Source organism: Cyrtonyx montezumae, unplaced genomic scaffold (assembly GCF_038088225.1).
Source record: "Cyrtonyx montezumae isolate F1298 unplaced genomic scaffold, pur_monq_1.0 scaffold_32, whole genome shotgun sequence".
NCBI lineage: Eukaryota > Metazoa > Chordata > Aves > Galliformes > Odontophoridae > Cyrtonyx > Cyrtonyx montezumae.
In genome coordinates this window covers 1,617,649-1,645,109 of record NW_027072037.1, presented here as the reverse complement: position 1 = coordinate 1,645,109, position 27,461 = coordinate 1,617,649, and the positions used below count along the sequence as shown (strand labels likewise).

The window sequence follows — 27,461 nt, the reverse complement described above, 5'->3', positions numbered from 1 at the left end:
TTTTTTTAACGTTGGAGTGAAAAAGACCTGAAGATTTTTTTCTGTTTGAAAGGCGTTTGTGGTGAAAGATCATTAAAGTGAGGCTGAAGAGCACAGTGACTGAGAGGTGGAGGTGGTGGCAGGGAGGCTTTCAGAGGTCAGTATGGAAAAACTACAAAGCAGCTGTTAGAAGAGGATGTTTTGAATGTGATGGTGATCTGTGCTCTCTGTTGCTCTTCATTTTCTTCTTGTGTTGCTTCTAGTAAGTAATGGAGTCAGACATCAATGGGAACGAACACTTTAAAAGCCAGTTTAAAGCACTTCAGGTGCAGCAGCAAAGAAGACTGCAGAATCTAATGGAGAGGAAGAAGGAAAAGCAGAACAGTCAGAAGGGTAACAACGGAAAGGAGGCTTTCAACGTCCCCAGTGATCTAAACTTGTTTGAAACTGAACAACCTGTAACTGAAGATGACAGCAAAAGGTAAAAGTGTAGCAGCACTGCTCCTTCAGGTGGTCAACAAAAGTATGTTTAGCAAATGACTTTATGAAAGTCACTGTAGAAGAGCACTTTGTCTTCATGTGTTACATTTTCATTATCCTAAGAAGACTCTCACTGTGATGTGCTCTTTCACAAGTAAATAACTGCAGGACAGTGGGGTTAAGGTACCAGGCAGGTACTGCCTGACCATCTCCAGTCACTCAGGGTGACTGAATGGCTGGTTAGTTCCTGCCTAGCCTTGTCAACAAGTTCCCTACACGCATCCTTTCCAGAATCTGCTATGTGCAAAACATCACGCAGCTAACAGGTATAATCCAAAGGCCTGAGGCCCAGAGAAGTGTTCCCCCACATATCTTTCCCATATGACGTGATGTAGTAGATCAAAAGACAGCCACAGGAGATGAAGTGTATGTGCAGGAGAGTATCGTAGATAAGGTTGCCTCATGGGTAAGATACTTGACAGGGATACACAAGGTAGGATTTAAAACATACTAGGCTCAGAGGTTTGGGTCTTATCTCACTCACTGAGGGAGTATCTGGGTTATCAGGATACTAGACATTCTACTGTGGATCTTCCTTTATCTTGCTTTTGGAGCTGAGTGCACAATTGAGTTTTCTGGGCCAGATTTGAAACTCCAGCTCAGATAATTCATCTTCCTCCTAGGAAGTAGTCAGTGTCTCCCGACACAATTTATTTGTATTTTTGCAAACTAGGACGGGTTTGGAGTTGGACAGACCCCAAAGGTGTCTACTGTTACTAAAGTGTTAGCTATTGTGTGATTTTCTCCCTATTAAGTGGTGAAGGCAGCTTAAAAAATTCCTGCTTCTGCTCACCACTTGCAGCTATACTGATGCAGCTGTTTTCAGGGCTGTGCTGGGAACTGAACTCACTTTCTGGGGCAAGGGGATTTTTACCTCAAGTCATTTCAGTGATCTGGATTATAGCCTTAGCACCACAAACTCTTTTATTGCTGCTGTGATAGAGAAATGGGCTGTGGTACATGGGTGGGTAGAAGGAACTGCCAGCTCTGCCAAACCAGCAGATCCCAGGTGGAAAACCATACAGTGAGGTACGTACCTTGGAGACAGTTTTCCCTCCCATAATCTATAGTGGGGAAAGGCAACTCTAGGAAGTCTTATCAGGCCACTAACCAAGCTTTATTGGGCCCTAAATGCTGATCTTCCTTCTGTGTTACCCTGGGTTGCCTGTTTTCTAAGATTGCTTCACACCCAATTACGTATGCTGTGGCAGAACCTGGGAATGAACCAGTGAACTTTTCGGGTGCATCTGGGAATGTGTTTGATGTTCATGCTGCAAAAGAAACCTGTGTGGAAGCAGGGAGCTGAGCTTTCAGAAGGAAACTGAGGCTCTCCCTCTTGCTTTCTGGGAAGAGGTGGAAATCTTCACACATAGGTCCCTTTCCATGGCTGCCTGATTTGCCAATGTAAGCTTCTGATCTGACCTCTTACCAGTTGTCCCCTTCAACATTTTTTGTGTTAGTATGTAAAGGCTCCTGTAGAAATGTGATTTATTCTTTTTGGCAAAGGGAGACCGATTCCCACATTTCAGCTGTGAATTTCAAAGGGTATAAGGGATCTTAGGAGTTGCTGTGGCATCCTGGTGGAGTGAGGTGCAGAGTACAGGAGAGTCCTAGCAGTTCTGGAAATGCATCTCTGCCATTTGCAGGTCAGTAATTTAGACCTGAGGAATTTAAGAGCTATTACTTAGCTTTTTTTTTTTTTTTTTTTTTTTTTTTTTTTTTTTTTTTTTTTTTCCATTCAGAGGGCTTTTTGATCTTCTTTCTTCCTAAATGAATTCCAACAAGTAACACTATCAATACAAACTGATGGTAGTCCATCCTGGTGGGGTTCCAAGAAAATCAGATGAGAACACAGGAAATTGGTCTTTTCTGAATTGCTATGAACTATTCATTTTGGAAGAATGAATCTCAGTTGCAGCTTTTGCAGTCTGTGCTCTGTAGGTAAGCATAGAAAGTAAAGCCTGAATGTCCCAGGTGCTGAATGGCAAGCCTACCTGGTTTCCTCTGAAGAACCAGATAGGTAAGTCTGAATGAGATGAGACTATTGAACAGCCTCAGGAACCCTGGGAAAAATACACCTGCTCTGTGCTGTTTTACTCCTGGGAACATAAGGAAATACAGAATTTTGTAAGTGAGTAGATGAAATATCAGATGATCAGCTGGTGTTCAGGATGTTCTCCTTGCCTCAGTAAACTCATTCCTGGTGAGCCCAGCTCATTCAGCATACAGTTGTTTCATTATGTTATTTCTAGAAGCATTTATTTGAAACACGTTCTAGTGACGACTGCCATTATGACTTCTTTTTTTTGGTCAGATCGCTTGAGATCGAGAATGAACAACTCCAGGACCAGCTCCGAGAGGTCCGAGATGAGAACTGCAGACTCTACAAACTGGTGGCAGAGAAAGATTTTGAAATAAAGCAACTGCAGAAAAAAATACAGGAGGATAGATTGGCTCTGTCAGGTAAGCACAGTAGCTTTGTGTTCATGCTATGTTAGTTCCAGTGTTTGCTGATGGCAATAGGAGGAGGATAACAACATCACTGTGAGGTAAATAAGCCTCCTGGAAGTAAAATATTTATGTGACATCTGTTTTACCTGCTCTGTGCTAAAAAAAGGAGGATTTCAGATGTATTGTGGCTGCCTCCATTTCCACTCCTTTAATAAACTTCTGCTAGGAGGATCCAAATTCAGCTCTTTTAGCTGAGAAAGGATTGTGAGGGCCGAAGCTGACACTCTGGCATTTGCAGTTACCTAACCATTGAATTTGCTTCCACCTGGGAGTCTCACTGGCAGTTCTTGCAGTGAACACACAGATTGGCATGTGTGCTTACAGGTCTGTGTCTCACTTGCATCTTACTCCTTACTTTCCTTCACTTATATGAGCTGCCAAATTTTGAGTACTCCTACTCCACTTCTTAGAGCTACTTTAAGGACAAAAAGTTGTCTGATATTGCCAGACATGTCAGACCAGAGACACAAAGTACTGTTCTCAGTAATCATATGCCCCTTTAGAGAATCATAGAGCTCTTTTGGGATACACAGGAATTGGTGCTCCTCACAGGTCTTCCATAAACTTGCCACTATCAGCACAAAAAAATGATGACTCGGAAATTTTAGAAGCTTTTTTATGAATATCAGAGAGCAGTGTTGCAGATTTCCCAGCTACATAGCGTTAAATTCCTTATTCAGGCTTCTTTTGTTTAAATGCCTGAATAAGACACGCAGAATGCTGACTCAACAAAAAGTCCAGCTTTTAAAGTCGTTCGGGTGGCCTCGGAAGATTGAATTGTGCAGTTTGAACCTCCTCCACTGGGTGCCACTCTTGTGCAGGACAGCTCTGATGACCTGGCTGGTAGAGAAGGAGAGAAGCAGCAGTAAGCAAAACTAAATAATGCATATATTACATCTTCATTCTTAGTAATTATCTGCAGCTTGAATTTAGGGTAGATGATATGCTGTTACTAGGTCAAGACCAGGAGCCAGATATGCTGCTGCAGCTTCTTGGCTGGCACACTACCAGCCTGTGGCAGTTTGCTCCATACCTCTGTCTTTCTTGTCTACTTTGTGACAAGAGACTCCCACACTTTTCAGAAAAAGAAAAATCTTTAAGTAAATGTGTGCCATGCGTTTGAAGGCACTGCATGGGAGCCTGAGCCTGTTTCTTGATTAGTTCAGTACGTACTGTGGTCTTTAGCAGCCATTATTTGCTATGAAAGCTAAGGAATAAACAGCTGCTACAGGAAACACATCAGATATAGAAGCAAGAACAGTGGCAATGCTTTTAAAAGTAATGCACTTCTCATTTTCTTTACAAGGTTTTAAAATAGTGACGTGGGGTCACGTCCTTTTCTCACCTGTATTCTGCATAGCTTCTGTGAGGTCTCCAGAGGTTTTATGGGACTCAGAATTGACTTAGGAGTAGTCTGTCATCTTTGCCTCTCACACCAGTTCTTGGATATAATCTTCACAGATGTTTCCGGAAGAATTGTTAAGAATACTGCAGAAGGATAAAAGAGTTATAAAGGACGAGAACAGCCCATTCATTGTACACATATCCCAGTCTTCATCTAGCCCAAACATGAGGTGTTATTGCAGGTTGCTAGTCACAGCTGGCTAGAGGTGTTCTTGGGCACTATGTGTAATTGTATCAGTTTTGCACTTGTGTGAGAGATTTCCTTCACCTGTTTGATATTAGCAAAAGCCAAGGACATGCAAGGCATTCCAGAGATCTCTTTACCTATGACACTAATCAAACCCTCTGTGATGAGGAAGTGGGTGAAGTGTCTGTTTTAAGGATCACAGTAATGCAGTAAAGCTCCATGTATAATCACAAGGGGCACGTAAATAGACACAAAGAAATCTCCTGGAAGTCGTTCAGGACTCAACTGCAGTAATGTCCCCTGACCTTGAAGGGCAGATGTCTACCAAAGTTTGCACCTCTGGTTCAGTAACTCCAGAAATAAACAACTGGTGCAAAGTGGAGTGATGTCTTTTTCTGTAACGTGCCACAGATGCCACATTATGCCACCTGTTCATAACAGTCCTTCACAGCGATGAGCAGAAAACACCTCAGCCATTTCCAAGTAGAAATGACCACTACTGTGGTCTTTTTCGTGGCTGAAGTGCGGAATGTGGCTTTGCTTGCCACAGTGCGGTGCTTGCTCAAAGGACCAAGCAGTCCAGCTGGAATCATTGTCACCTCTTTCCCCTCTCTTCCTCATTGAAGTGCCTGGCACAGCACTGAGCAGTGACTTAGAGCACAACAGTGCACTATGTGCTGGACAGAGAACAAAAGCATTATCTATTGTGACTCTTGCCTGTTAAGAAGTATCCTTTGCTTTTATGTGTGCTTTCCAGGGACGTCTGGTTTAGCAGGGGATGTTGCAGCTACTAAAATAGTGGAACTGGCCAAAAAGAATCGTGAGATAATTGCTGAGACTCAGAGTGAAAAAGCCAAAGTGAAGCAACTGAATAACAAAGTCAAAGACCTGGAGAGAGAAGTGAGATGTTTTTCTTGTTTTCTTTTCCTTCGTGCTAGAACACAGAAGTCCAGCTTTTGGGATTGAGGAGCTATGGCAGCTGTGGGGTTGATTCATGTTGCCGTTTTGAATTTGCTCTTGCATCCGTGCTTGGAGTTCTCATCATTTTTGCCCGTGCTAGGAGGGAGGGATGTATGCCCTCAGCTGTTTCCGCCATTGCAGAAGGGAGGAGTTAGGAGTGGACATCAGTAAGTGACAAGGAGTCAAAGATGTGTGAAATGCCAGTTAGGAATGTTTGCTGGTATTCTGAAGCACAAGTGGCATAAATGCTGTCTGAACTGAGGAAGGAACAAACTGGATCACTTAAGGTAGCAGATCTTCACTCAGACAGGCGTATCTTTCTGGTTTGGTGTGACTTTTTTATATGGGCTGACCTTTCACAGGAAGCGTTTAGATGAGGTGCTAAAGGACTTAATTTAGTAGTTGGGTAGAGATAGTGATACGAGGATGGTTGGACTAGATGATCTTATAGGTCCTTTCCAACCTTATGAACTTATGAACTTATGACTAAATTTTCTTAGACAAAATGAAAATTAGATGCCCTGATCTCAGTGTTTACTTTGTTCATTGGTTACTACTGCTCTTCCTTATGCAATTGTGGTAAATTTTTGATCATTTTCAGTATGTTCTACTGCACTTTGCCTCCTCAGAAGACGTCACTTAAATGTATCAGTAACATTTATTTTGCTACCTGACAAATGCATTTTTGACTGTGTCACATCTTTTCATGAATCGTTCATCTATTTGAATTGCACCTATCATTTGAAAGATGGAGAAGTGTCGGATGAGATGTTTGAGAACTGCATAGATCAAGAGAGTTCTGGTCAGAAGGGTCTTGTGGAGCAGTTGGCTGGCTGGCTAAGAAATATCTGGCATAGCTGGGTGTTATGGTTTTATGATTTTTGTTGTATTATTGATATTCCACCTCATAACATCATGTAGTGTATTGGGAGTTAATGCTCTTGCTTGAGTGCCTCTTTAACTCCCAATACACTACATGATGTTATGAGGTGGAATATCAATAATACAACAAAAATCATAAAACCATAACACTGGGGACCTCTGAAGTCACATGCATAAGGAATCAAACCATACATAATTTCAGAAAAAATTATCTTGGTTATAATCCTCTGCTGAGGAAGTGTGATGACTGTTATTCAGACAGAAACTTAAAATATTCAGGTATTTACCCAAAAGAAAGGGGCTGCAGACACTTTGGGATAGGAGGTCAAGAAACAGCAATTGCTGGTCAAAGCAGAGGGAAGCTTCTCAGATATGAACCAGTCTGTTCCTTGGACACTAGGACCATCAAAATCAAAGCCCAACAAAGCACTTTGTGGCTTCTGAGATAGGGATGAACTACAATGTGGAAGTATCTGTCAGAAATGTTGAGTGATGTGTAAGAAGAGCCATCGCAGGTAGGAACCTGCAGAGATTCCCATTGATTTAGAAATTTGAAGCTGAGTTGGTGATTTGCACTCATCTTTTTCCACTGATGATAGAAAGAACCAAGACAACTAAAGTGCATTTCAGTTCTCTGCTTGTAGGCAAAAAAGTACCATTTGAGACACTGCTTGGCCTCTCAGATTCCCATACAAGGCTGTTAGATGTGACAGGACTGGCAGTTTGGGTTTAATAGTTGTAGGATACCTCAAACAGGACTACAAACAGCTGTATGTGGGCAAAAACAGAGTCCTCAGTTCACGCATCTGCTGGACCTAATGCAGACCTGGCAGAAGAGCAGACTTCCATTTTATTGACTAGATTCCATGAATTATAAATAGAGACATCCACACTAAGAGCAGGAAAAGCATTAATTAGTGAGTTGAATCTCTTGCCATATGCCTGCTCCTAGATGGCTTAAACTCAGTGAGATCCTAGAATCACCAAGGTTGGAAAAGACCTCCAACGTCATCCAGTCCAACTGTCCACCTGTCACCAATAGTTCCCACTAAGCCATGTCCAAAATGAGTGATGTTGGTGGTACCTTACAAACACATCACTACTATGCCAGTGGAAAACACTGTTCTTTTATTGTTAGCTCTTTGCTTGCATGAGAACTGAAAAGTATGGAAATCGTAAGTGTTTTAAGATGAGCATGTTCCCACAAACAAAATGCAGGGTGTGGTCATTGAGCAGCTGCTTAGCAGAGAGTGGTACTTATAAACAAAGACCACAGATGGATGCTTGCAGAAAACACGATTAGAATTTGACCTAGCAGCTGCCATCAGCCAAAAGAGTTTGTGAACTGGATGGAAGGGTGGCCTAAGCATGGATTTATTTGCAAAGAAAGACTCAGGTGGCCCTGAATTGTACTCTTTCCAGTTACAACTTTAATGATTAGCTATTCCTCAGAGCCTTCTTTTATCCAGGCAAATATTCAAGATTTTCTTCCCACCTCAAAGAACGAAATCTCAGCCCCTTAAAGCAACATTTCCCAAGCTTTTATGCTCCAAGCTCTGTGCTTTGGTCCTGTAAGAAGTCTTTGCAGTCTCAACAAAACATGATTCGGGAGTGGTAGTTGGCAGTGTGTCTGCCTTCTTATTCTGTGTGCAAGCAATAGCAGACACATGCTTTACACATTGAGGAATACTACTTCAGAACTGTATTAGCTCAAGAAAAAGAGTGTTGGCGTCATTACTGAATTGCAGATGTAGGGCATTAGGTGGTCATTTCTCCTTTTAAATTCTTCTGGTGAACAGAGCTATGTGCTTTTGGTGGAATATCCTCGTTTTATTGACTAGTGAGTAAACTGGCAACAACATCTGGTCTGTACTGTACTGGACATTCACTGGTATGTATAAATATGTATTTTCTGAACCTGTGATGATAAAATCTGCCAGAAATCACTGAATATGTTCCTCAGTAAAATAATACAGGTTTCTTTGGGAAGCATTTTAGGACAAGAGTTTTCTACTGATGGTATTTAAAATATAAGGGAAAATAAAGACTTTTTTTTCTACTTAATCTTCCATTAAGTTGTGCTCTTCACTGTATCTGATCTATAATAGTGCATTTTTTTTCCAGCTACAGACAGCTGTGGAAAAAATACATTCTCTTGGTGGTAATGATGCAGGAGTCAAGCAATCAACTCTGAAGAAGACAGAAGAAAACTTGGTATGAATTGTACCTGTATAGAGGAAATCAGATCAGAAGTAACAGCTGATACTCAGTGTTCTCCTATTGTGCCTTCCTTCCCTTATGACAGGGATGTACTCCCATTGCTAGTTTTGGGGGACAGCCAGATTGCTCTGTTTTCACTTCCTCTGTACCCTAGGAAGTAGGGAATGTGTTTTCTTGGTCTGGAAAAAAGGTTTTGTTGGATCTATGGATGGTAATAACTGCAGTTTTTCACTGCAGATTCTGTTTTTACCAAACTCATTCTTTTCTTCAAAGGCTGAAAGTCCAGAGGTGAAAGCGTTGCAAGAAAAGTTAACTACAGCCAACTTCAAAGTGCTGGAGTATCGTAACCAGCTGCAATCTGCCAAACAGGAACTGAAGATGACCCAAAAGGTACTGTTCCAGGATGCAGCCTGAGGCTGGGATCCTGGGTAAGATCTCTGTCATGAGAAATCAGAAGGTGGCTGCTTTTTCTTGGAGCTTTCTTTAGCCTCCATGATTGCAGTGAACTCTGAGAGACCACAGATACAGTGGTCACATGGGCTTGCACCAATGTCATACTCTGCCACCATAAGGTGGATGAACGTGGCCATTATTTCTGCCCTTATCACGGACACAGATACTTAAAGGTTTCAAAGTTCCAGTCCAGGAAAATTGGTTTTTCAAAGCATTTAATTATGTATTTATTTTTATTGTTGGTTTCAGTCCCATGGGCATTAATGAAATTAAAGACCATACTTGAACTAAAGCAGGTTTAAACAGCTTGGTGGAGTGACATCCAGAGTAACCTTTTCCTTTTTGATTCATGATGGATTTTAATGCATTACTTGGTGCTCTGCTTCCTTTAGTTTCATTCCTTTGCGTAAGAGACCTGCAATGCAGATCAGAGTAGAGAATATGGTTCTAAAAATAGAACTGTGCTGACCTTTTTATAAATAATTTAAATGCTCATCATACTAACTTTAGCTCTCGTTAATGTGGCTCTTTCAGAACTGTGTGAGAGAGACTGGCTTAATGCCTGATTGCAGGGGTGTGTATTAAGACAACATCTCTACTCTGTTCCTGTTTAGTTCTAGTTATGGAGCATATATAAAATAATTAAATACTTTGAAAGCTGTTAGTAACGCTTAGTAAATCTTGGTGATGAATGTGAAAAGCTCTTTATACAGAGGTAGCACAGTTTGACACCTTTCTCCTGATGCCAGGGGGACAGGCAGGTTCTTTTGGAGATCCTTGCTAGAATAAGGTGCACCTGCAAGTTAGTGGTTATAATTAGAGCTGCATTATTGTATAAAAATCTTAGCAACCATCATAGCTTATTGTTACATAGATTTTTTTAGTAAGTACTGTAGCTTATTATTTAGTATTTTTAGTCACCTGCAGTTTTTAATCACCTAGATCTTCTGCAGATCCAATTCCTATTAGTCAGCATGTGATGTAGTAACCATAGTCTAGACTCAGAATTCACCTACAGAAGCATGAACCACTCGCTCAGACCTTGGAGAAAGAAGGCACCGGAAGAGGAAACCCCAACCATCAAGGGGGTCACAGGCTTTGCCATCCAGCAGCAGTTCAGTTCTGAGTCCCATTTAGGACTTGCAGCTGCTTGATTTTATAGTCAGTATCTCGTGCTTCCCTGATCCCTAATGAGTGCCACCATATCTGGGTGACCCAGCACCTGTGTATGGATAGTTCTTATCAGTATGCCAACTGCAGACTTGTCTGTTCTACAACAGGGCTCAGCACATCCTGGTGGCAGTGCTGGTGGGCAGATGTTCTCATCACAGGGCAGAAAAGGAGGTGGAAGGGGACTGATACATGATCAGGCCACTTACATATTATGGCCATGTGATTAATGGAGCCTGTTATGCTAACTATATTAGCAGATGTCAGGAGTAGCAGGCACTGCTCACAGCACCCAACTAAATACCACTAGATAGTACTTTTTGGCACTGCATTAAAAAGACTAATACTCAAACACTGAAATACTGAAATATCTACGTTAACAAATAAAGCCATTTGTGTTAGTCAACCCCTCCTAAGCAGCAGCAATCTGTATGTGATGATGATCTGAAAGAACTTCCATCACATGGGGTACTGGACATCAGGTACAGGTGACAGAGGTTACAGTGTGTATCTAGATACAGTGTTTTGTGTGTACCTCTACAGAGAGCAGCTTTTGCACCCCTCTCCCAACATGTATGTTTCAGCCTGGCCTCACTGCTAATGTTAATCCCCTCTTTGTAGCTCTTAGCAAATGAAGTCGGTGAAGATGTGAATATCCAAAGCCTCTTGACCAATTCTGGCAGCTGGCGTGGACGAGCCCAGCAAATTCTTGTTCTCCAAAGCAAGGTGAGTTAAGACCCTGCACAGTGACCTGCAAGCTGGGTGCTGGGATGCTCTCTCTAGGAAAGATGTCTGAGGTAAACTGGTTCTTTTTAAAGTCATTCTTAACATCTATTCCTGCTTATGTGCCCCAGTACAAAGTACTTACTGCAAATAAATAACCAGTCTTTTCTGTGTTGAGGAAAGCAGTTGTCCATATAAAAAAGCTTTAGGGTAACTTTTGAAATTTGTTTTTTAGTGCACGGGTGTGCTTGTGTATGGTGGTGATGTGTTAAATTTTAAATACGTATTGATGTGTGCAATCTTTCTGAATTCCTCCAGACTGCATTCATTAGACTGTTACAAACCTGCAGACCCCAGTATTTAAGCTGGGTAGCATCTGTGTCAGAGGAGAAAGTTCAGTGACCTTGGAGAGCTGTGGCAGTTTAATCAGAATCCCAAGGTGTTGTGAAGGTGCCTCTCCTCACTGAGTACAGAAGGAGCCTGTGCTCTGCTCAGTGCTTGAAGAAGAATGGAGGCCAGATAAGATTTTCAAGTTGTTCCCTTGGGAAAAGTGAAGTCTTTAACTCTGAAGAGCACCGTTGTAGCTGAGATGTCAGATCAGGACAGGGAGACAGTTTGTCAGCATCTTACATAAAACTTCTCTCGTGTAATTTGAAACACAATCTTCCTATTTTTCTGATATTCAGTTATATGCCAGTGAACTGCGATTTTTCAGTCAGTCAAACTACAGACTGACTGAAATTGTTAATGTCTGTTTTCCCACAGGCAAATTACATTTTCCTTTCATTAGACCCCCTGGCTGAGATTCATCCAAAGTCTGTACATATTGTACTGTACTGTACTCTACTGCAGAAATTTCTGTCTGAGCAGTCTCCACAGCCCCCTTTTTTGTCAGTGGGGGATATAGTAATTACAGTCAGTGGATCAGCAGGGTGCATCTCGTGTCCTATCTCCTCCCTGCACAGATGCCCTAGACAACCACGTTTGTTAGCAGCTAACAAATGCATATGTTTTTTTTTTTCATTCACTCCTCTGTGTCTGTTAGCCATGACAATATCAAGAAATAAATGATAAGGTGCTGCAGTCTGAGCTCCCTTTGATTATGTGCTTTTTTGATTCTTTGCCTCTGTACTGTCCCTTAGGTTAGAGAGCTGGAGAATCAGTTGGGCCAAAACAAGAGCAGAACATCACTGAGTGAAATGGATGAGGAGCTGCTGGCACTTGCTGATCCAAGGAAGTGCTCAGCCCAAGAGAAGAACTTGCTGAAAATTCGCAGGTTGGAAAAAGAGAGGAAAGAAGCCTTGGAGGTAAAATCCTGTGATCTTAGCTGAGCCTTACTGGGATATTTAGTGCAGTAACCTGCCTTACCTTCAGGGTATATGTTATATATCCCACCTGGAGACTGTTCTGGAAGCCCACCTGATCTGCCTGAGGAAGTTCTGTCATGCTTCACAGGCTGAGCAAAAGACACCCGTGCTTGTTTTCTGCATTGAACTCCTGTGTGGACGAGCAAACCTTTCAGTACACAGTTAGGTCTTCCCTCTGCTTTATGATTCACATCAGATGCATCTAATTGGCCTGAAATACGTCCACCTGACAGCTAGGCCTGGTATGTAATATTAGGCAGTGGGAGATAGGAACTGGGATGCAGTGCAGCTGGCGCAGGCTTTGCACTGAAGTCACGTGTAGGAAGAAATCCCTGCTGCATCTGGATCCAGTGTCTGTAACGTCCCTCTCTCCATATGTCCAGGTGTGCATTCTTTATGCATTGTTAAATACAAGCATTCCCCTCACACCTCATGTGTCTTTATGGTGATGGGCTCCTACATTTGAATGGAATAAAGCTGAGAATTACACCAGGCTCATTTCAAGAGGCGTTTTCAAAATGGGTCTTACTCTCCATCTACTGCATTTAATTGCTACGAAAAGGCAGAGTCACCCAGTGTTTATGGGTTGAGAAGGGCTACAACTAATGGCATATGCAGTAAACCCTGAAATGAAAAGGATATGAAGTTCTGTGTCCACAAAAAAACATGGGGAGTGTGGTGTGGGGTGTCAACTGTGCATATGCAGGCTTGAAACATATGTTTCCCTAAGCTCTTTTCCTGCATTCACTTCTGTAAAAGCCACCTGACACTATTCCAAAGCTTAATTAGTTGCTGCTTTTCTCACCACATTTTAATGTGCAGTAGAGTGATCAGTGGGGTAATACACACCTTTCACTCTTGGCTGTGAGAATGAAAAATGTATAGCCACAGGCATGCAGCACAGGGAGGGTTTCCCTTGATAACTGTAATTTGCATGGCTTCACTCCCCCGAATTCCTTGTACTTGTCCATTACTGCAGGACTACTAGTGTGCTCTCTGACCAGTTTCAGCTAGGTGAAGGCGTGGCTCAGGAGACAGCATTTGCAAGGCACTGCTTCTAGTAGGTGCTGTGACATCACCATCCTATATCTGGAAGTAAGAAAGTTTTCCTGGGGAGGATAGTGAGGCAAACAGAAGAGCAGGAGCATACAGAATTACACTGTAAGACAGAATTATCACGTGCTTCTTGACACACTGAATCAACCTTTTATTTCTGATCAGACTGGCCTTGCTTTGATGGTGGCAAACAGACAGTGAGTAGCACTACTTATAATTTCTACTTAGGGATGATACAATATGCCAGTGCATTTTTTCTTCCAGTTTTTCCAGGCAATGTGTGACTGCTTTAGCTCACCAAAGCACGCAGGGCTTGGTGATAGGTTATGACTGACATTTCCTATGATGTGTTTGCATCACTGCAGAAACTCACTGTGGAACATGATGCTCTCCAAAAAAATCATGAGGAAGTGAAGAAAAACCTCGATGCATCAAAAGCCAGGAACAGAGTGCTGTGCAGTGAAGTGAAAACCCTGAAGGGACAGATCGTAACCCTGCTGGAGAAAGGAAAGCATGATGATGAGCTCATAGATGCCCTACTGGTATTGCCCTTGTAGTCAGCCCTCCTTCTCTAAGTGATGAAATGTGGTGTCATTTAAAGACACAGTGACACAACTTTAGGGTGTACAGGAACTGATGGATCAAACTGTAGTGGCCAGACGTTTCACAGTTAGCTAAAGCCCTTCTGCATTTTGGATCAGGTTCTGTGAAGGCTGCAGAACAGCACCAGGTGTGACAGCTGGAATCTGGTGGCTCTAAGCTGTAAGCATTGAATAGAAACATTGTGCAGAAAGATGGAAATTAGGAAGTCTGGTAGTGAGAGGAAGGGCTTCACACCTGACTCAAAAAGCTGGTCTGTGTTTTCTATTCTGATCTCAGACTTGACTTAACATTTTTTTTCTCTACAAATGCTTGCAGTCCTGCACTTTGGTTCGTTGTGTTACACAGCCCAAAACACACAAGACCTGAACCATGAGTACTACACTGTAGGCACATCTGGTTGCAGTAGCTGAAGCTAAGAGGACACGGTGCCTTCTAAATGGGGACTCGTGGTGCAGTTAAGCTGAAATAAATGCCCACTGTCATTCTCTTGCAGAGCTGTGTTGTCCTACCATGGTTCTAAATGGTCTTCCTCAATTTACAATACTGAGGGGAAAAAAAATAGAAGATATGCCACTTCCTAGTAGAATTAGTTCTGAGACTCCTGATCCAGCTCCTCACAAGTTTAAAAGCCCTTATATTTCCTTGTTTCTGTACATAGTTTTAGCTAATGACACCTTTCTACACCTTTCTAGAAGTCATGAGGGGAATATGGGCACTGACAAACTCCAAAACCCACTGTCCAACTAGTACTCGTACTACCCTCTTTTAATATCACTGTCACACAGTTTGATCGTGATCTAATGTCACAAAAAGCACGTTGAAATCTCCACTTTTATCCAGATTATGCAAAAGTCGCTTTCTTTGTCAAAAGCCTGCTCTCTTTTCTGCTATGCTTTGTAGCAAAGCTTCCAGTGAACTGAATCTCTCAGTTCTCGGATCTTTCTAATTTGAACCATCCTAAATCCCTGATACGACCAGTGAGGACAGGCTGTCTTACCCAGCAGAACACGTCTGGACATTACAAGTAGATGTGCTGTGCCATTCTTTTAATGGCTATCTGCTGGGAGGAGACAAGGTGACCTCACACTTAAAACATAGTGGACCAAATAGTAGCAGCAGTGACATCAATTTGCTTACACCAGAGAATGAGTTTGGCAGGGCAGTGTTTTGCCCTAGCACTCCTGAATGGGTACCTTTCTTGGTGGATCTAAAACGTGCACAGAGTCTTCCTAATCACTGTATACAAACGTGTATATCTCACTCATTATTTCTCTTTTATTAGAGCCAACAGAAACAAATGCAGGAAATCTTAAAGCACCTGAGCCAGCAGGATGAGAAGAACAAAGAATCCCAGCAGTTGCTAGGACAGCAGTTGAACAATGAGGCTCAGAAACAAAACTGCCTTATAGAGCAGCTCAGGCAGATGGTGGCTGAACGAGAAGCAAAGGTTAAAGAGCTGGAAGAGGAGATTGGTCAACTCACCTTTCAGGTAGTCAGAAGAAATGAACTAGAAAAGCACAACTGTAATCATTTCAGATCTGCTTTTCCACTTCCCTCTCTGATGTTAACCAAGATGGTACCTGCCATGCTGACAGCCACTTCTTCTGGAATGATGAAGCAGGAATTCTCTCTTGTCACTCTAATTTTCTTTCTTGTTTGTACACAAATTGTTTAAACAGCAGAAAACATAGGGATGTTAATGCCATCAGCATGTGGCTCAATGCCAAGAATGTCATACTCCTCACAGCAGGGATGGGGCCACAGTAGGGATTTCTCAGTATTGCCCTTCCTTGGCTGCTGAAGGATGCAGGCAGGCAGATGGAGGTGAGGCCAACATCAGCAGTTTGCCATGCTGACCAGCTGCAACCCCTCATGGAGTGATGGGATCCCATAGTAAATTATTCCCACTGTGATCCACTTCAGAAACTTCCTCTGATCTCCGAGGTGGTGATCAGAGTCTGATGAATCTCAGCCATGTGCAAACTTCATTGTACAGATGGAAGAATCTGAAAGGTTGGCTGCTAGTGGGCTAACATGTTCAAGTGTCTTCAACTGTTATGTTCCAGTGTGGCAGACCAGCAATGGCAAGGTGGTACTGTTGCTAGAACACAGGCATAGGAATTGAAAGGCAGTCCACAAACATATCAAAGACTTCTTCTGTGGTCTGGCTTTGTTAAGAGTGTCTAGATAGCCAGTTCCCATAGATATAAAAACCTTGAGGGTTTTGGTGACATTGTGAAGCTGTCAGATACCTTGGAAAAGGGGGCTAGGAGTGTTGAATCCAAGATAAATCTTGTGACAGGGACACAAACCAACCATACTGGCAGTGGTGGTGCTGCACTGTATGTTCTCTAGAGACACGGTGTATACCCTATGATTTTATATGAAAATTCACTTCTTGTTGACATTCGTTTTGTTTCTGTTCTGCAGTGATTATAAACTGGTTCTGTAAATTGAAAATTCTGGCATGTTTCTAACAATAATCATGATCTGCTGATCAGACATAGATGCAACTCTTTTGCTTTGAACTGTGTAATTGGTTTTATAACCTGCTCCAACATTAACAGGAGAAATCTGCCCACCAAGGGGACAGTTCAGGAGCTGTTACACCACCCTCTGCACACTCAGAAGATCTACATTTTACTGGGCTTAAGCCTCTGCCATCAGCCAGTGATCAGTTTGGAAGGATTGCTTCTGCTCGGTAAGAAGACCCTAATGTCGATCTTTAAAACTGCTGTGAGTTATTCAGAAGCATGGTTTTCCCAAACAACTTTATCAGGCCACTAGTGCTATGTGCCAGTGGTTGTGGCAGGCTGTTTACGGTATATGGGAATCTGTAATCACATTGTCTCTTGGACACTTCTCCTGGAACAGAAAAGGATACACAGACTTGCAGACATTACTACATTTGGCATGATGGTAGTGCAGCTACTTCTCTTTCTTCAGCTCGGATAATGTTTATGTGGTTAGCTTAAGTGCCTGTGATTCTTCTCTCTTAGGAGAAACAGGGCTTCTAATGAGCAGCATTCTGAAAATAGGGTGGCAAATTAACACACAACTCCATTTTAGGTAAACAGTAAATCACCAGTGCATTGTTTAAATCAATAAAGATGCTTTGAGCAGGGTTTCCTTGCAGAAATGTTGAAAACACACCACCTTGTTTACTCTTAACAAGCATCCTTTTAGAAGCCTTACTGGAGTCCACGTAAGTCATGCTCATCTTAATACAAATTGTAAGTCTGATTTTTGCTAGCACTGACAGGACTGTGGCTCACTCTGGCTCTGTGAAGGTACCATAACCCCAGGGCAAGCTGTATTCATTCCTGTTTGAATGCTGGGTTTGTTGCTAAGAGTTGAGAGTTAAAGTTGCAACTAATTTCTCTTACAAAATCTTAACTAGACTGCCCCACTACTTCAGGCACCGGGACTGGCTTGTCAGTTGCCTGGTGTCTCGCTGTGCCTAAGCAGAACATTACTACAAAATTGAAACAAGTTTCTTCAAAATGTTCTGAACACTGGAACACTATCCTTAATTGGAAGTTTCTCTTGCAGAGTGGAGGCATCTCCAGGCTTCAACACTCCTGGTTGGCTTTATTCTCTGACTTGTAACTTCACACGTGTAGTACTCTCATAGGGAAAATCTGTTTTATCCACTTTTTTTTTTCTTTCACCAATTACTTATGTCTGCTGATAGTTTGTAAGCAGGAGGGTGAGGATGAAAGCTGAGCTGGGTACAGGCTTTGTAGGAGCCCCTAAGTGCAATGCATAAATTATTGCTTGTGTACCTAGCTAACACAGTGCTGGCCAGACAATGGCTGATGTCAGGTGAGCAACAAAGGAGTCTGAAACTGCAGGAGCTGTTAATAACATGGTCAGCAGGGCTCACTCATTCCATTAACTTTAATATGCTGATGAAACGTCTATTCCGTTTTACTTTAGTGAATCATTTTTTCCTATCAAGAATGATGAAATGAAAAATGCTATAAATAGGATCTACAGCCCCTTGGAAACGTTAAAGTAAAAATCTGCAGTTTCAGACTGAGCCACGTGTGTCATTACCAACCTTCACTTGGTTTTAGCATGGGTTAGCCAGTCACAGCCTGGACAGCAGCTCTGCCTTTTCCACTATGTTAAAGCTTTATCCTCTGTTAGCTGCAGCTTAAAGGCCAGGAAAGGTGGGCTACATCTACAGGGAATTGCCTTTAGATAGCTGAACTCAAGGCTGGAAGACAAATACTGGAGTTTTGGGTCTCAAGCACATAGGGTTATTATGCATAAAACTCATGAGCAGGCGATACTCTGGTGTTATCATTTGAGTCCCCTTATCACAGTAATCCTGGCAGATCATCCTAAGAGTGGAGGAGTTCAAAAAACTTATTCCAAGTACGTTGTTAAAGACATCTGGAAATTAAAGTTCTGCACCTTGCTGTGGAGCAGGGGTTAGGTTGGTTCTGATGGTTCTGCTCACCAGTTGCTCTGTGGCTACTCGTGACATCCGCATGCCATGACATGGTGATACAAAATGCTGGCATGACATGCCAGCCAAGTACCCCCAGAAGCACAGAGATGAAAAACTGAGCTGCAGGTTTTTGTCCACTGAGCAGTCAAAAAAGTGTTTCTGCAGTGTGCTGTGGGGTTAGAAAGCAAGCTGAGCTATGGTGTATGCAAAGCCTGAGTGATGCCCCCTTAGGAGGCTCTAGAAGGCTCTCCCCTGCAAGGCAGTAACAAACACAGAAAACCAGAGGAGTTCTTGGAGATCTGCCCTCTGTAGAGGTGAGTGTTCAACAAACAAAGCTTCCTTCCTTTCAGCACGGTGTCCAAGATGGGCCATCTGCTTGTGGAGTCGACAGCTACCAAACCTTCCCTTCTCTGCAGTAACGTCACACCTGGAAGGTATGTGTCTCAAATTATCCGAAACAAGAGAGAGAACCTGCTGTACTGCACAAACTGTTGGCAGCCTTTAGCTGCCTTGTTTTAGTAATGACAGCTTCTTTTGCTGTCTCATACAGTTAGAGGGTTCTGACAGAGGCTGTGGTGTCTTCTCGCTGTCTTGCTTTTTTAATCAGTTGCTAGCTTTAGGCCCCATTTTTCATCCCCAAGCACCAAGTTTTCTCCTGCTGTTGGCTCTAAAGGAGATATTCCTGTATACTCCTAAAAGGAGAAATGAAGTACATAATAATGGGATACATGCAAAAGGTGCCTCTTCATTTCATCACTTATTAGGAGTAAGAAAGGCTGTTTCACTAATGCTGCCTGGAGCCTTTCAGTTAGAGAAAATCAATAGCGTGCCATTTAATATCTAAGTGAAGCACTTTGGAGAATCCTCATCTAGGCTTCTCTTACTTTGGCAGCAGCAATGGGAGGAGAATCTGTGAACTGATGGCAGGGGAAGTTTGTTTTCAAGGGTGATGGGAATGGAGAGCACAGTTGCAAAGGAAAAGGCCTTTCTAGTGAGACTCACAGTGGCTTTGTTTCTACATATTCCATATATTGCAGTATGGGGGCTGATGCTGGGGGCAGATAGTGAGTGTAGCTGTGCACACTGGCTGAGTCTTCAAACAAGTGTGTTTTGATGTGTTTGTTTTTTTTTTTTTCAAATGCTGTCATTTCTTTCATTTGTGAAATGGGAAACAGACTCTTTATGCTTCTGCTGCTTTTAGGCTCGCTGGCACCGACAGCCTGGATTTCAAAGTGCTGCAGACGCAGATCACAGAGCACAAGGCTCTGTTCCAGGCTGCAGAAGTGGAAAGAGACAGGCTCCTGGAACTGGTCACTGTGCTGCAGAAAAGGTAGCAATGGTTCTGCTGGTGTCCTGTATGGGATACTGTGCTTAAGGAGTGGCTGAGACGTGTGAGAGTCCGTGCCGTGCTCTGCCAGTGTGACACTGTCCCTTAAATAGTGGCTTTCATATTCTTCTGCTCAATTTCACTGCCTAGTTGATGATTTATTTTCTTTATTCTCTTAATGTGCAGAAAAAATGGAGTCATCTTCAGGCCTGCTACACTTAGATAAAACTGAAGTTGGCGTATTTATGTATGTATGGTGTTACTGAGGCAGCAATACTATTCATCAGTATGAAATATTGTAATTATAACCTGACTTCTGTTTCAGAAGCATTTCACAGTCTTTTAAGTTTCACCATTTCCCCTTCTAAATGAATTTCTTCTGATTTAACTGAAGCATAGCGGTGATGTTTTTGTTCTCATTATTTAATTCAATTTGAGACAAGGTTAAAATCAAGCTATGCTCGAGGAGGGCAAGCAAAGCACTCTTTCCTCTTTAGAAAGCATTCAGCTTCTAATATTTTCCCAGTCAGAAGGTATTCAGCATCTCTTCCCCAAATCTCTATTCCAGCTTATAGGAAGATACATTTTTTTCTCTGTATTTTTGAAATCAATAGAACTATTTGCTTGCTTGCTTTATTTTGCACTGGTTATCATTTCCCACTTATTTTTGTTCTATACTACTAATCACAGCCAAAAAAGAACAGCCTTTACCACAGTTATAAAAAAATTCATCATCTCCTGTACTTTTAAGGAAAAAGCCCTAGAAATATGCACTGGGATAATTTGGTCCAGATCTGTGAGCCCAGTGACTTTAACAGAGCTATGCAATTAGATAAGGGTGGAGGTGTGAGTGATGGGGGCCATTGTGAACACAGGATAACAAAGAACACACAGGCAATGAAATGCACAGTTGTAAGTAAAATGTACCATAGACTGCTGATTCAGCAGCTCCACAGTTATCACACATTCATCAAGAGCTCCAGCAGGTAAAGTAAATTTTGTGAGATTGTGTGCAATAATTCTTGGAAGACCTCAGGATAATATAATATCCAGTTATATTTCAACATGAATATATGTAAAACGTGAGGCATTCCTCCTCTCCCCTTCCTCTGTTGGAGTATAGATCAACAGATCTCAAGGAACATATACAGTGCTTTTGCCAAGAGGAGAGCAGTGGGAATGGTTACACAGGCAGGATTTTTCTACAGTAGAGTTTAGAGTTTTAAGACTGTATTTCACAACTATTTACCGCAGAGCAGAATGTACTGTGAGAACACAGTGTTATTTTCAGGTTGTAGGATTGGGCCCTGCTTTGGGAAGGGGAAAAGCTAGAGCAAGATTTCAGTTTGCTGCTCATATTGGTGGAAAACTGCATAAAACCCAACTAGTCCTGTCATTTTCCTCCACTGTTTGTAGTACAAGATGCTATGGGAACACCTGGTCAAACAATAGATGAATGAATTCAGAACCACCAGGAGAAATATAATTTCACGTAGCTTGCCACCAGCATGGTAATTCACTGCTGCAGGAGGTCACAGTCTTGCCTGTTGCTAGATTTTTGAATGCAGTGATATAATTTGATTACAGTTGTAATATTTTTTTAGTTATGTCAGTTAGGAGGGAAATAAGACTAATCAAGTCTTTTGATTCAAGGAGCAATCAGCTATCACCCATGAGGTCAAGGAGCTCGTTTCATCCCACGCTATCCAATACAGCAAGTCCAGTCAGGATTCTCTCTAGCTCTAAATTCCTCTTCATCATAGTAGTAGATTTAGTAGTTTAGTGGGCAGGGATGGTGATAGGAGGATGGTTGGACTAGATGATTTTGTAGGTCCTTTCCAACCTAATGAACCTATGAACCTATGAATCATTTGGTGTCAGACTCTGCCCCAGGAGATGCACCAGTGACTGCATCTGTGGGTGCACACTGAATTTTTTCAGTCAGTTTTCTGAGATGTTATGTGAGGTGAACAGAGAGGTAGTCTGCTCCTCCTTACTGTATTGCAGAGTGAGCCACTGCCTTCTCTTCCACTTTCTTCCTTCCACGGTGGTGCCTTATGGCCAAGTTTATTAAAAGCAACATCCAGCTTCTTTTTGTACTTGCAGATAACTGATGCAGTACAGCTGAATGCTGGACAGTGTTTTTATAAACTATTTTCCTTCCAAATTTCCTTCTCAGTGTTAAAAAAAAATGCAGTTTATTATTCCTGTAATAAAAGATCTCCCCTTGGCTCCCTGCAGTTTGCCTGCTCATCTGAGTAGGAAATTCACACAAACAGACAGTGCTGAGGGATCTAGGCAGCCTCCATTAATGAACCTATTATTTATAATAATATTCATTAGTTAATTCTGTTTTTCAAATTGAAAGGATGTCATCTGGAAGAACTGCACTGGGATTTCTGCCTTTGGATGCATGGAAAACTCTCCCATTCCCTGTGTTGGGAGCTATGCAGCATGAAGTAGGATTCAGTGCTAGGACTCACTGATTCTTTATGATCATGGCATAACTAAGCTTTGCATCACCTTTTCTTTTTGCATATCAGGGTAGAAGAAGGCAGTGATAAAGTCTTGGATGCTGAAAAGAGACTTCAGGAAGAGCGGTGGCGATGTGTCATTTTGGAGCAGCAGCTTGAAAAACTACAGATGGATCCAGGGAGGATCACAAGTACACAGAAAGCTCCCCTGAGGAGCAGAACAGGTGAGGAGGAGCTCTTACCTACACCTTTGTCCCCCGTCTTGCCTCAGTGGTCGATAGACAGCAGCAACATTTGGACTCTCATCTCTCAAACCTACACAAGTGCTTGACTTCACACACAGGGATTTGGACCAATTCATTGCAGTGGACTGATCCCAGAGATGAAACCCTGGCCACTCTTTGTTCAAGAGGACTCTGCCATAGATTTAAGAGGGACCAGGACGTTGCAATATCTTGTTTTCATGGGGTTGGTGGTCTACAGAAAGAACTGTGTCCCTGTCATGACCACTGCTCTGTTCCCTTTGCACTTGTGGGAGATTCATCTGAAGGTTAAGAGCAGAACTAAAGGACGCATCCCAATTTAAGGCCTGTCAGCTTCCATGAAAAACTATTGCTGGTGATGTAGTAATTAGATCTAGTGTAATTTATTATCCCATGAACGTGTTAATCTCCTGCTATAAATATGAGAGCCTTACTAGCATAGTTGAAGGAGGAGAATTCATGGCGGATGTTAAATTTTTATTTCCCTGATCAGATTCTTTTATTGCTTAAGGACTCTGATTCTGTAAAGTGTCTAAACCAATAAAACGACACATATTCTAAAGGAAACTTTTCCAGAAATTTCCATTTTTATATGTATTTTCTTAAAGTAAAAAGAGTTTAAATGCTCACAGACCATCAGTAGTAATGGGAATTTCAATTTGACAAATACTGGGATGCCATCAGACCGAGTTACGCTTCCTAGAGAGATCACGAGTCTCACTACAGTGCTGGTACGTGCTCTTAGCCTGCCCCACACTTTGGCCATAGAGCTCAGTGGATGCATGGTGTGGTTTTCTGTAGGGACTGCATGCAGCACTGCTTTGTGTACTAATCCCACCTGGTCAGCTTCTTACAGCTGGTCTGCATTGAGGACCTGTAGGAACAGGACCTCCCTTTCCACCTGTTGTCTTGTTTCTCCTTTGGTGTGGGTTAGGCAAGGTAAGAAATACTACTCTGACTGCATTGTGTTTCTTTGCATCTCCCATCATAGTGCTCTTATCGTATCCTTGTTTGGCAATAGAATCTCTCTGGAGCTGCACAGTGGTGCAAGAAGTCACTTGGTGTTCACTGTGGTTCATCCAGGGGGGTGAGGGCCCCCAGCGTAAGGTGTACGCAGTGCTCAGGACCTGAAGTGAAGCACTGCCATTCACTCACCCAGCATAGAGAGAGAATCAAATTCACAGCAACAGGATTCAGAGGAACCTTTTCCCAAATAAGTACTGAATGATTTCTTGGATCCTGCTTCCCTCTGTAAAATATGGATCTGTTCCTTGGAGCAGAGCTGTTGTGCCCTTGACAAGAGTCCCTGCCAACACTGGCTGATTTTCATGTCTTTTTCTGCTACCACTGACTTTTAGAGCTGCTTTAACTGTATTAACTGACAGAGAGGTGCAGAACAGTTTAGATCCCAGCAGAGAGACTCCCTCCAGAAAACAGAAAGCTGCAGTTCAGCTACCAGCACCGTATCAGACAGAAGAGTGCTTGGAAGCCAATTGCTGCAGCCTTTGGGCTTTAAGATACAGGACATTCATTTTGATAAAAGGGCAGTGCTAGGCCTCACAGAAGTTGTATCAGGGGATACCACTTGTGATTCTCAGTAGGAGTTGGATGTAAGAGGCGTTGGAGCCCTCAGATGGCTCCTGAGGAAGATATCAGAATGTGAGTAGGGATAGGCAGTAGGCAGCTGAGTTTGGGAATAAGTCATCAATGCCAAGCTTTCTCTTCTGACCCCCTGCCTTAAATTGTAGAGGGGCACCTTGATGCTGTCTTCTGGAGGAGAAACTAACTGATTTTTTGAGCTTAAGCTTTTATACAACCTGGTTGTATTATTCTGCTGTCCTGCACGTGCCAAATTTGTATTTCCCTTGCAACCTCCAATTGATACAGCTATAAACTCTTCAGGTTCAGAGCCATTTTGGCCAAATACTGTTGTATAGTTCGGTAACTCATCTCTGAGAGACTGGAATTTCAGAGCTGAAGGAAGCAGGCTGTTCTTACCAGCCTGACAGATCTCTTCTCACTCTTATCTTACTCTTCTTACTTTAGTTCATTAGCCATGTCTGCTTAAGGACTAAAAGCAAATGTAGAAAAGGATTGGCAGTGAGGTTAGTAGGAAGAAATCCTATGTAAGTCCACGAGATGAGGAGGTAACAATCTTTCGCCACAGCTGTTTGAAGAGAGCTCTGCCCCTCGTGATGTGCCAAAATTCTCTGGAGTTTGTACAAGAAACAAGTCTACAAGTCTGTAACGTATCTCTTCAGCAAAGCTTGTAGGTTATATAAATTCTTTCATGCCAGATAATTGAGGAAATAAGGGATGAAAACTTGAGCATAAAAGAGAGACTAGAGAACCTACTAATTAACATAATATTTTCTTTCTGAAAATGCAAAACTGGAGAGAGCTGATCTAATTGCTAATGTAATGTTCCTAGTCTCTTCAATTCAAGGGATGCTGAGTAGTTAGAAACAACCTAGTTGTGTTTTAAAATTAATGATGCTTTTTTTTTTTTTCTCTTGTCCAAATTTGTAATTAGCAAAGAATAATCCCAGAGGAGAATGGATAAGTAAGTAAAAGCAGGTTTTCCTCAGTCCTGTGAAACAGGACGTCAGGTTCTGAACCATTTTATGGTTACAAAGTGTAACCTTTCTCCTCATACTTCTGTACTCAGAGCGTTCCCTTTCACGTTCTTTCAGATATTCCATATGAGAAGGATTCAGTGTGTTAACTGACTTATTTTGAGGCATTTGCATTATGAGGGGTTTTGATTTGGAAAAGTGATAGAGTGAAATCACAACACAAGTACAGCGTAGCAATTGCAACATACAGCTGAATCATGGTTAACACCACTGGTCTAAGCATCGTGATGCTGGGTGTCCCCACCTACCAAGAGGAACATGTGACTTGAAGCCTTCTCAAGCCCATTCTCTTCCTTCTCTTCAAGGTTTAGGTGTTTGACTTCTGTATGGTTTTGGACTGGGCCACACATACACTTCCCCCTGTTGCTCTGTCTGGCTCAGGCAGGCAGTATATTCTATGGATTGTTTTAGGGAAGGCTGTTTACATTTACTCAGCTGACACAGCTGTTTATCTACAAGGAAGGACACCCTCTGGTGCTGAGATGGTGTTGAGATTAGTTCAGCTTCTCTTCTGATAGCTACAGTTGCTTCCCACATTATTTTCTGAGCTTCATGAGCACGCTGTCCTTGCCCATCTTCTCTGAGCCTCCTGTTGTAGGGATTCCTTGGTCACTCCCAGATTTGATTCTCCAGTCCCAGTGGCAACCCTTCCTATGTAATCCTGAAATAAGATTTTGGGTCCATTTAAAACCACAGGAACAGCACTGCGTGTTCCAAGAAGGCTTTATTCTGGAAAGCATTCTCAATCTGCAGTCTTGCTTTGAAATACATGTTTAATTACTTTCCTGAGTTTAATCTAGATTATGTTTATGCTGAGGATCAGAAAGTACTTTCAGAAAGCTGTCTCAGTGTGTGCCCCACACAAATGTCATCGGTGGCATTCAGGAAGCAACAGCTGTCATAAGCTGAAATGACAAGGTTGACATTAAAACCATGCTTTTTGCCTGCTTCTAATCTATTGCCTATTGTTTGGGGCACTTGAATATTTTGGATTGTTTTTCTTGACTAGAAATGTAAACGCACATATTACAGAACACACATTTAGCCCCAGAATACAAATTCATCATGCTTTATTTTTGCTGAAAGGAGGTTAAAATAAAACTTTGTCCTATATATTTACGCTGTCTTCTTGGATATGCATAGAACTGTGTTTGTTCACTGTTTCCTGAGATTTAGATGAGATCTCACAAGGTGAAAAAGATTGCTTGTATTGCTTGTTTTACTAAAACTCCATTTTGTGATGAAATCTCCAGGCCAGTCTGCTGTTCGGTCAAGGATGTCCTTGAACATGGGTGATAGGAAGGAGCTCTCTGCGGCCCAGCTGTCCAAGTTGCCTCTAGAATCACAGATAGAGGAGCTCAGCACAAGGTATGGCTTCCCTTCCTCTATGCTGCATTACTGCCACTTTTTGTTTCAGTAACAGCTAGGATTCATTGCTGTCTTCATCGCAGTGATACTACCTGGTCCAGTTCCTCAAAAGGATCACAGATCCTCTGCATTGAGTTTGCCTGTGTCGTTCTTACACCAGTTGCCTAAAAATGACACAGACACCCAGAAATGTTAAGCACTAGGAAACAATTCAAGAAAGATGCCTTTTTTTCTCTCTTTTTAGCTATCAATTGCAAGGTTATTGGTGAAGAAAATATATAATCTTTCACAAAATATCTGAAAAGTATCTTGTCTTCTAATATCTTTTTCTGTCTCTGGGAAAGAAGGAGCAAGTGTTTATAGGTCTGCTGTTTCTCATGGCTGTTACAAAATGCCCAGAGAGCGTGTGTTTCAGTGTTTTCTTCCCTGGAGCAGAAGCACTGTTCTAATTTGTTTTGAAGCTCCAGAGCTCACATGAAAGTTTCCTTTTGTTTCCTCATAGGCTTGTGATCCAGCTGGAGGAGAATGAAGCTCTGAAGGCAGCTTTGCAGACTACTGTGAGAAAGAAAGAGGAAGACTTTAAACTGTACCAAGACACAATGGACCAAGTGAAGGATATCTTTCTACAGGCCATTCGGCAGCAGAAACAAGAAAAGAGTTAAGCAAGATATTCAGAGCCCTGAATCAGAACTGCAGAGCAAGGAGGGAGGCCAGGCATTGTGCCCATGAATTGAAATGCACTGGAAGTGTAGTTTTGCAGCCTCGGATCATGTCATGTCTTCATCTTCTGCAGGAGAGGACGAGAAATGGAGATGAAATGCAAAAAAGACCAAAGATTTTACAAGTCAGCAAATTTGGGCTGTAAAAGTTAGCAAGCAG

General features: G+C 42.3%; 1 protein-coding gene and 1 long non-coding RNA gene across 3 annotated transcripts; one reads left to right on the top strand and one right to left on the bottom strand.

Moving 5' to 3' along the window:
• Nucleotides 1-92: 92 nt before the first annotated feature.
• On the top strand, nt 93-27,461 carry CCDC13 (coiled-coil domain containing 13). Of its 2 annotated transcripts, XM_065744806.1 has the most exons (15): nt 93-460; nt 2,834-2,982; nt 5,379-5,521; nt 8,588-8,677; nt 8,957-9,073; nt 10,928-11,032; nt 12,172-12,336; nt 13,818-13,994; nt 15,338-15,544; nt 16,623-16,756; nt 18,865-18,948; nt 19,716-19,844; nt 22,385-22,539; nt 26,468-26,582; nt 27,085-27,461. In XM_065744806.1, the coding sequence occupies exons 1-15, from the start codon at nt 249-251 to the stop codon at nt 27,242-27,244; spliced, it is 2,142 nt and encodes a 713-aa protein (XP_065600878.1). In that variant the 5' UTR covers nt 93-248; the 3' UTR covers nt 27,245-27,461. The 2 variants fall into 2 exon arrangements, with proteins under 2 accessions (XP_065600878.1, XP_065600877.1); XM_065744805.1 differs by lacking the exons at nt 13,818-13,994; nt 15,338-15,544.
• On the bottom strand, nt 3,676-15,684 carry LOC136053856 (uncharacterized). Its single transcript, XR_010622687.1, has 3 exons — nt 15,538-15,684; nt 13,826-13,949; nt 3,676-3,870 (listed from the first exon to the last, which is right to left on the bottom strand). It is a non-coding gene; the product is annotated as an uncharacterized LOC136053856 (long non-coding RNA).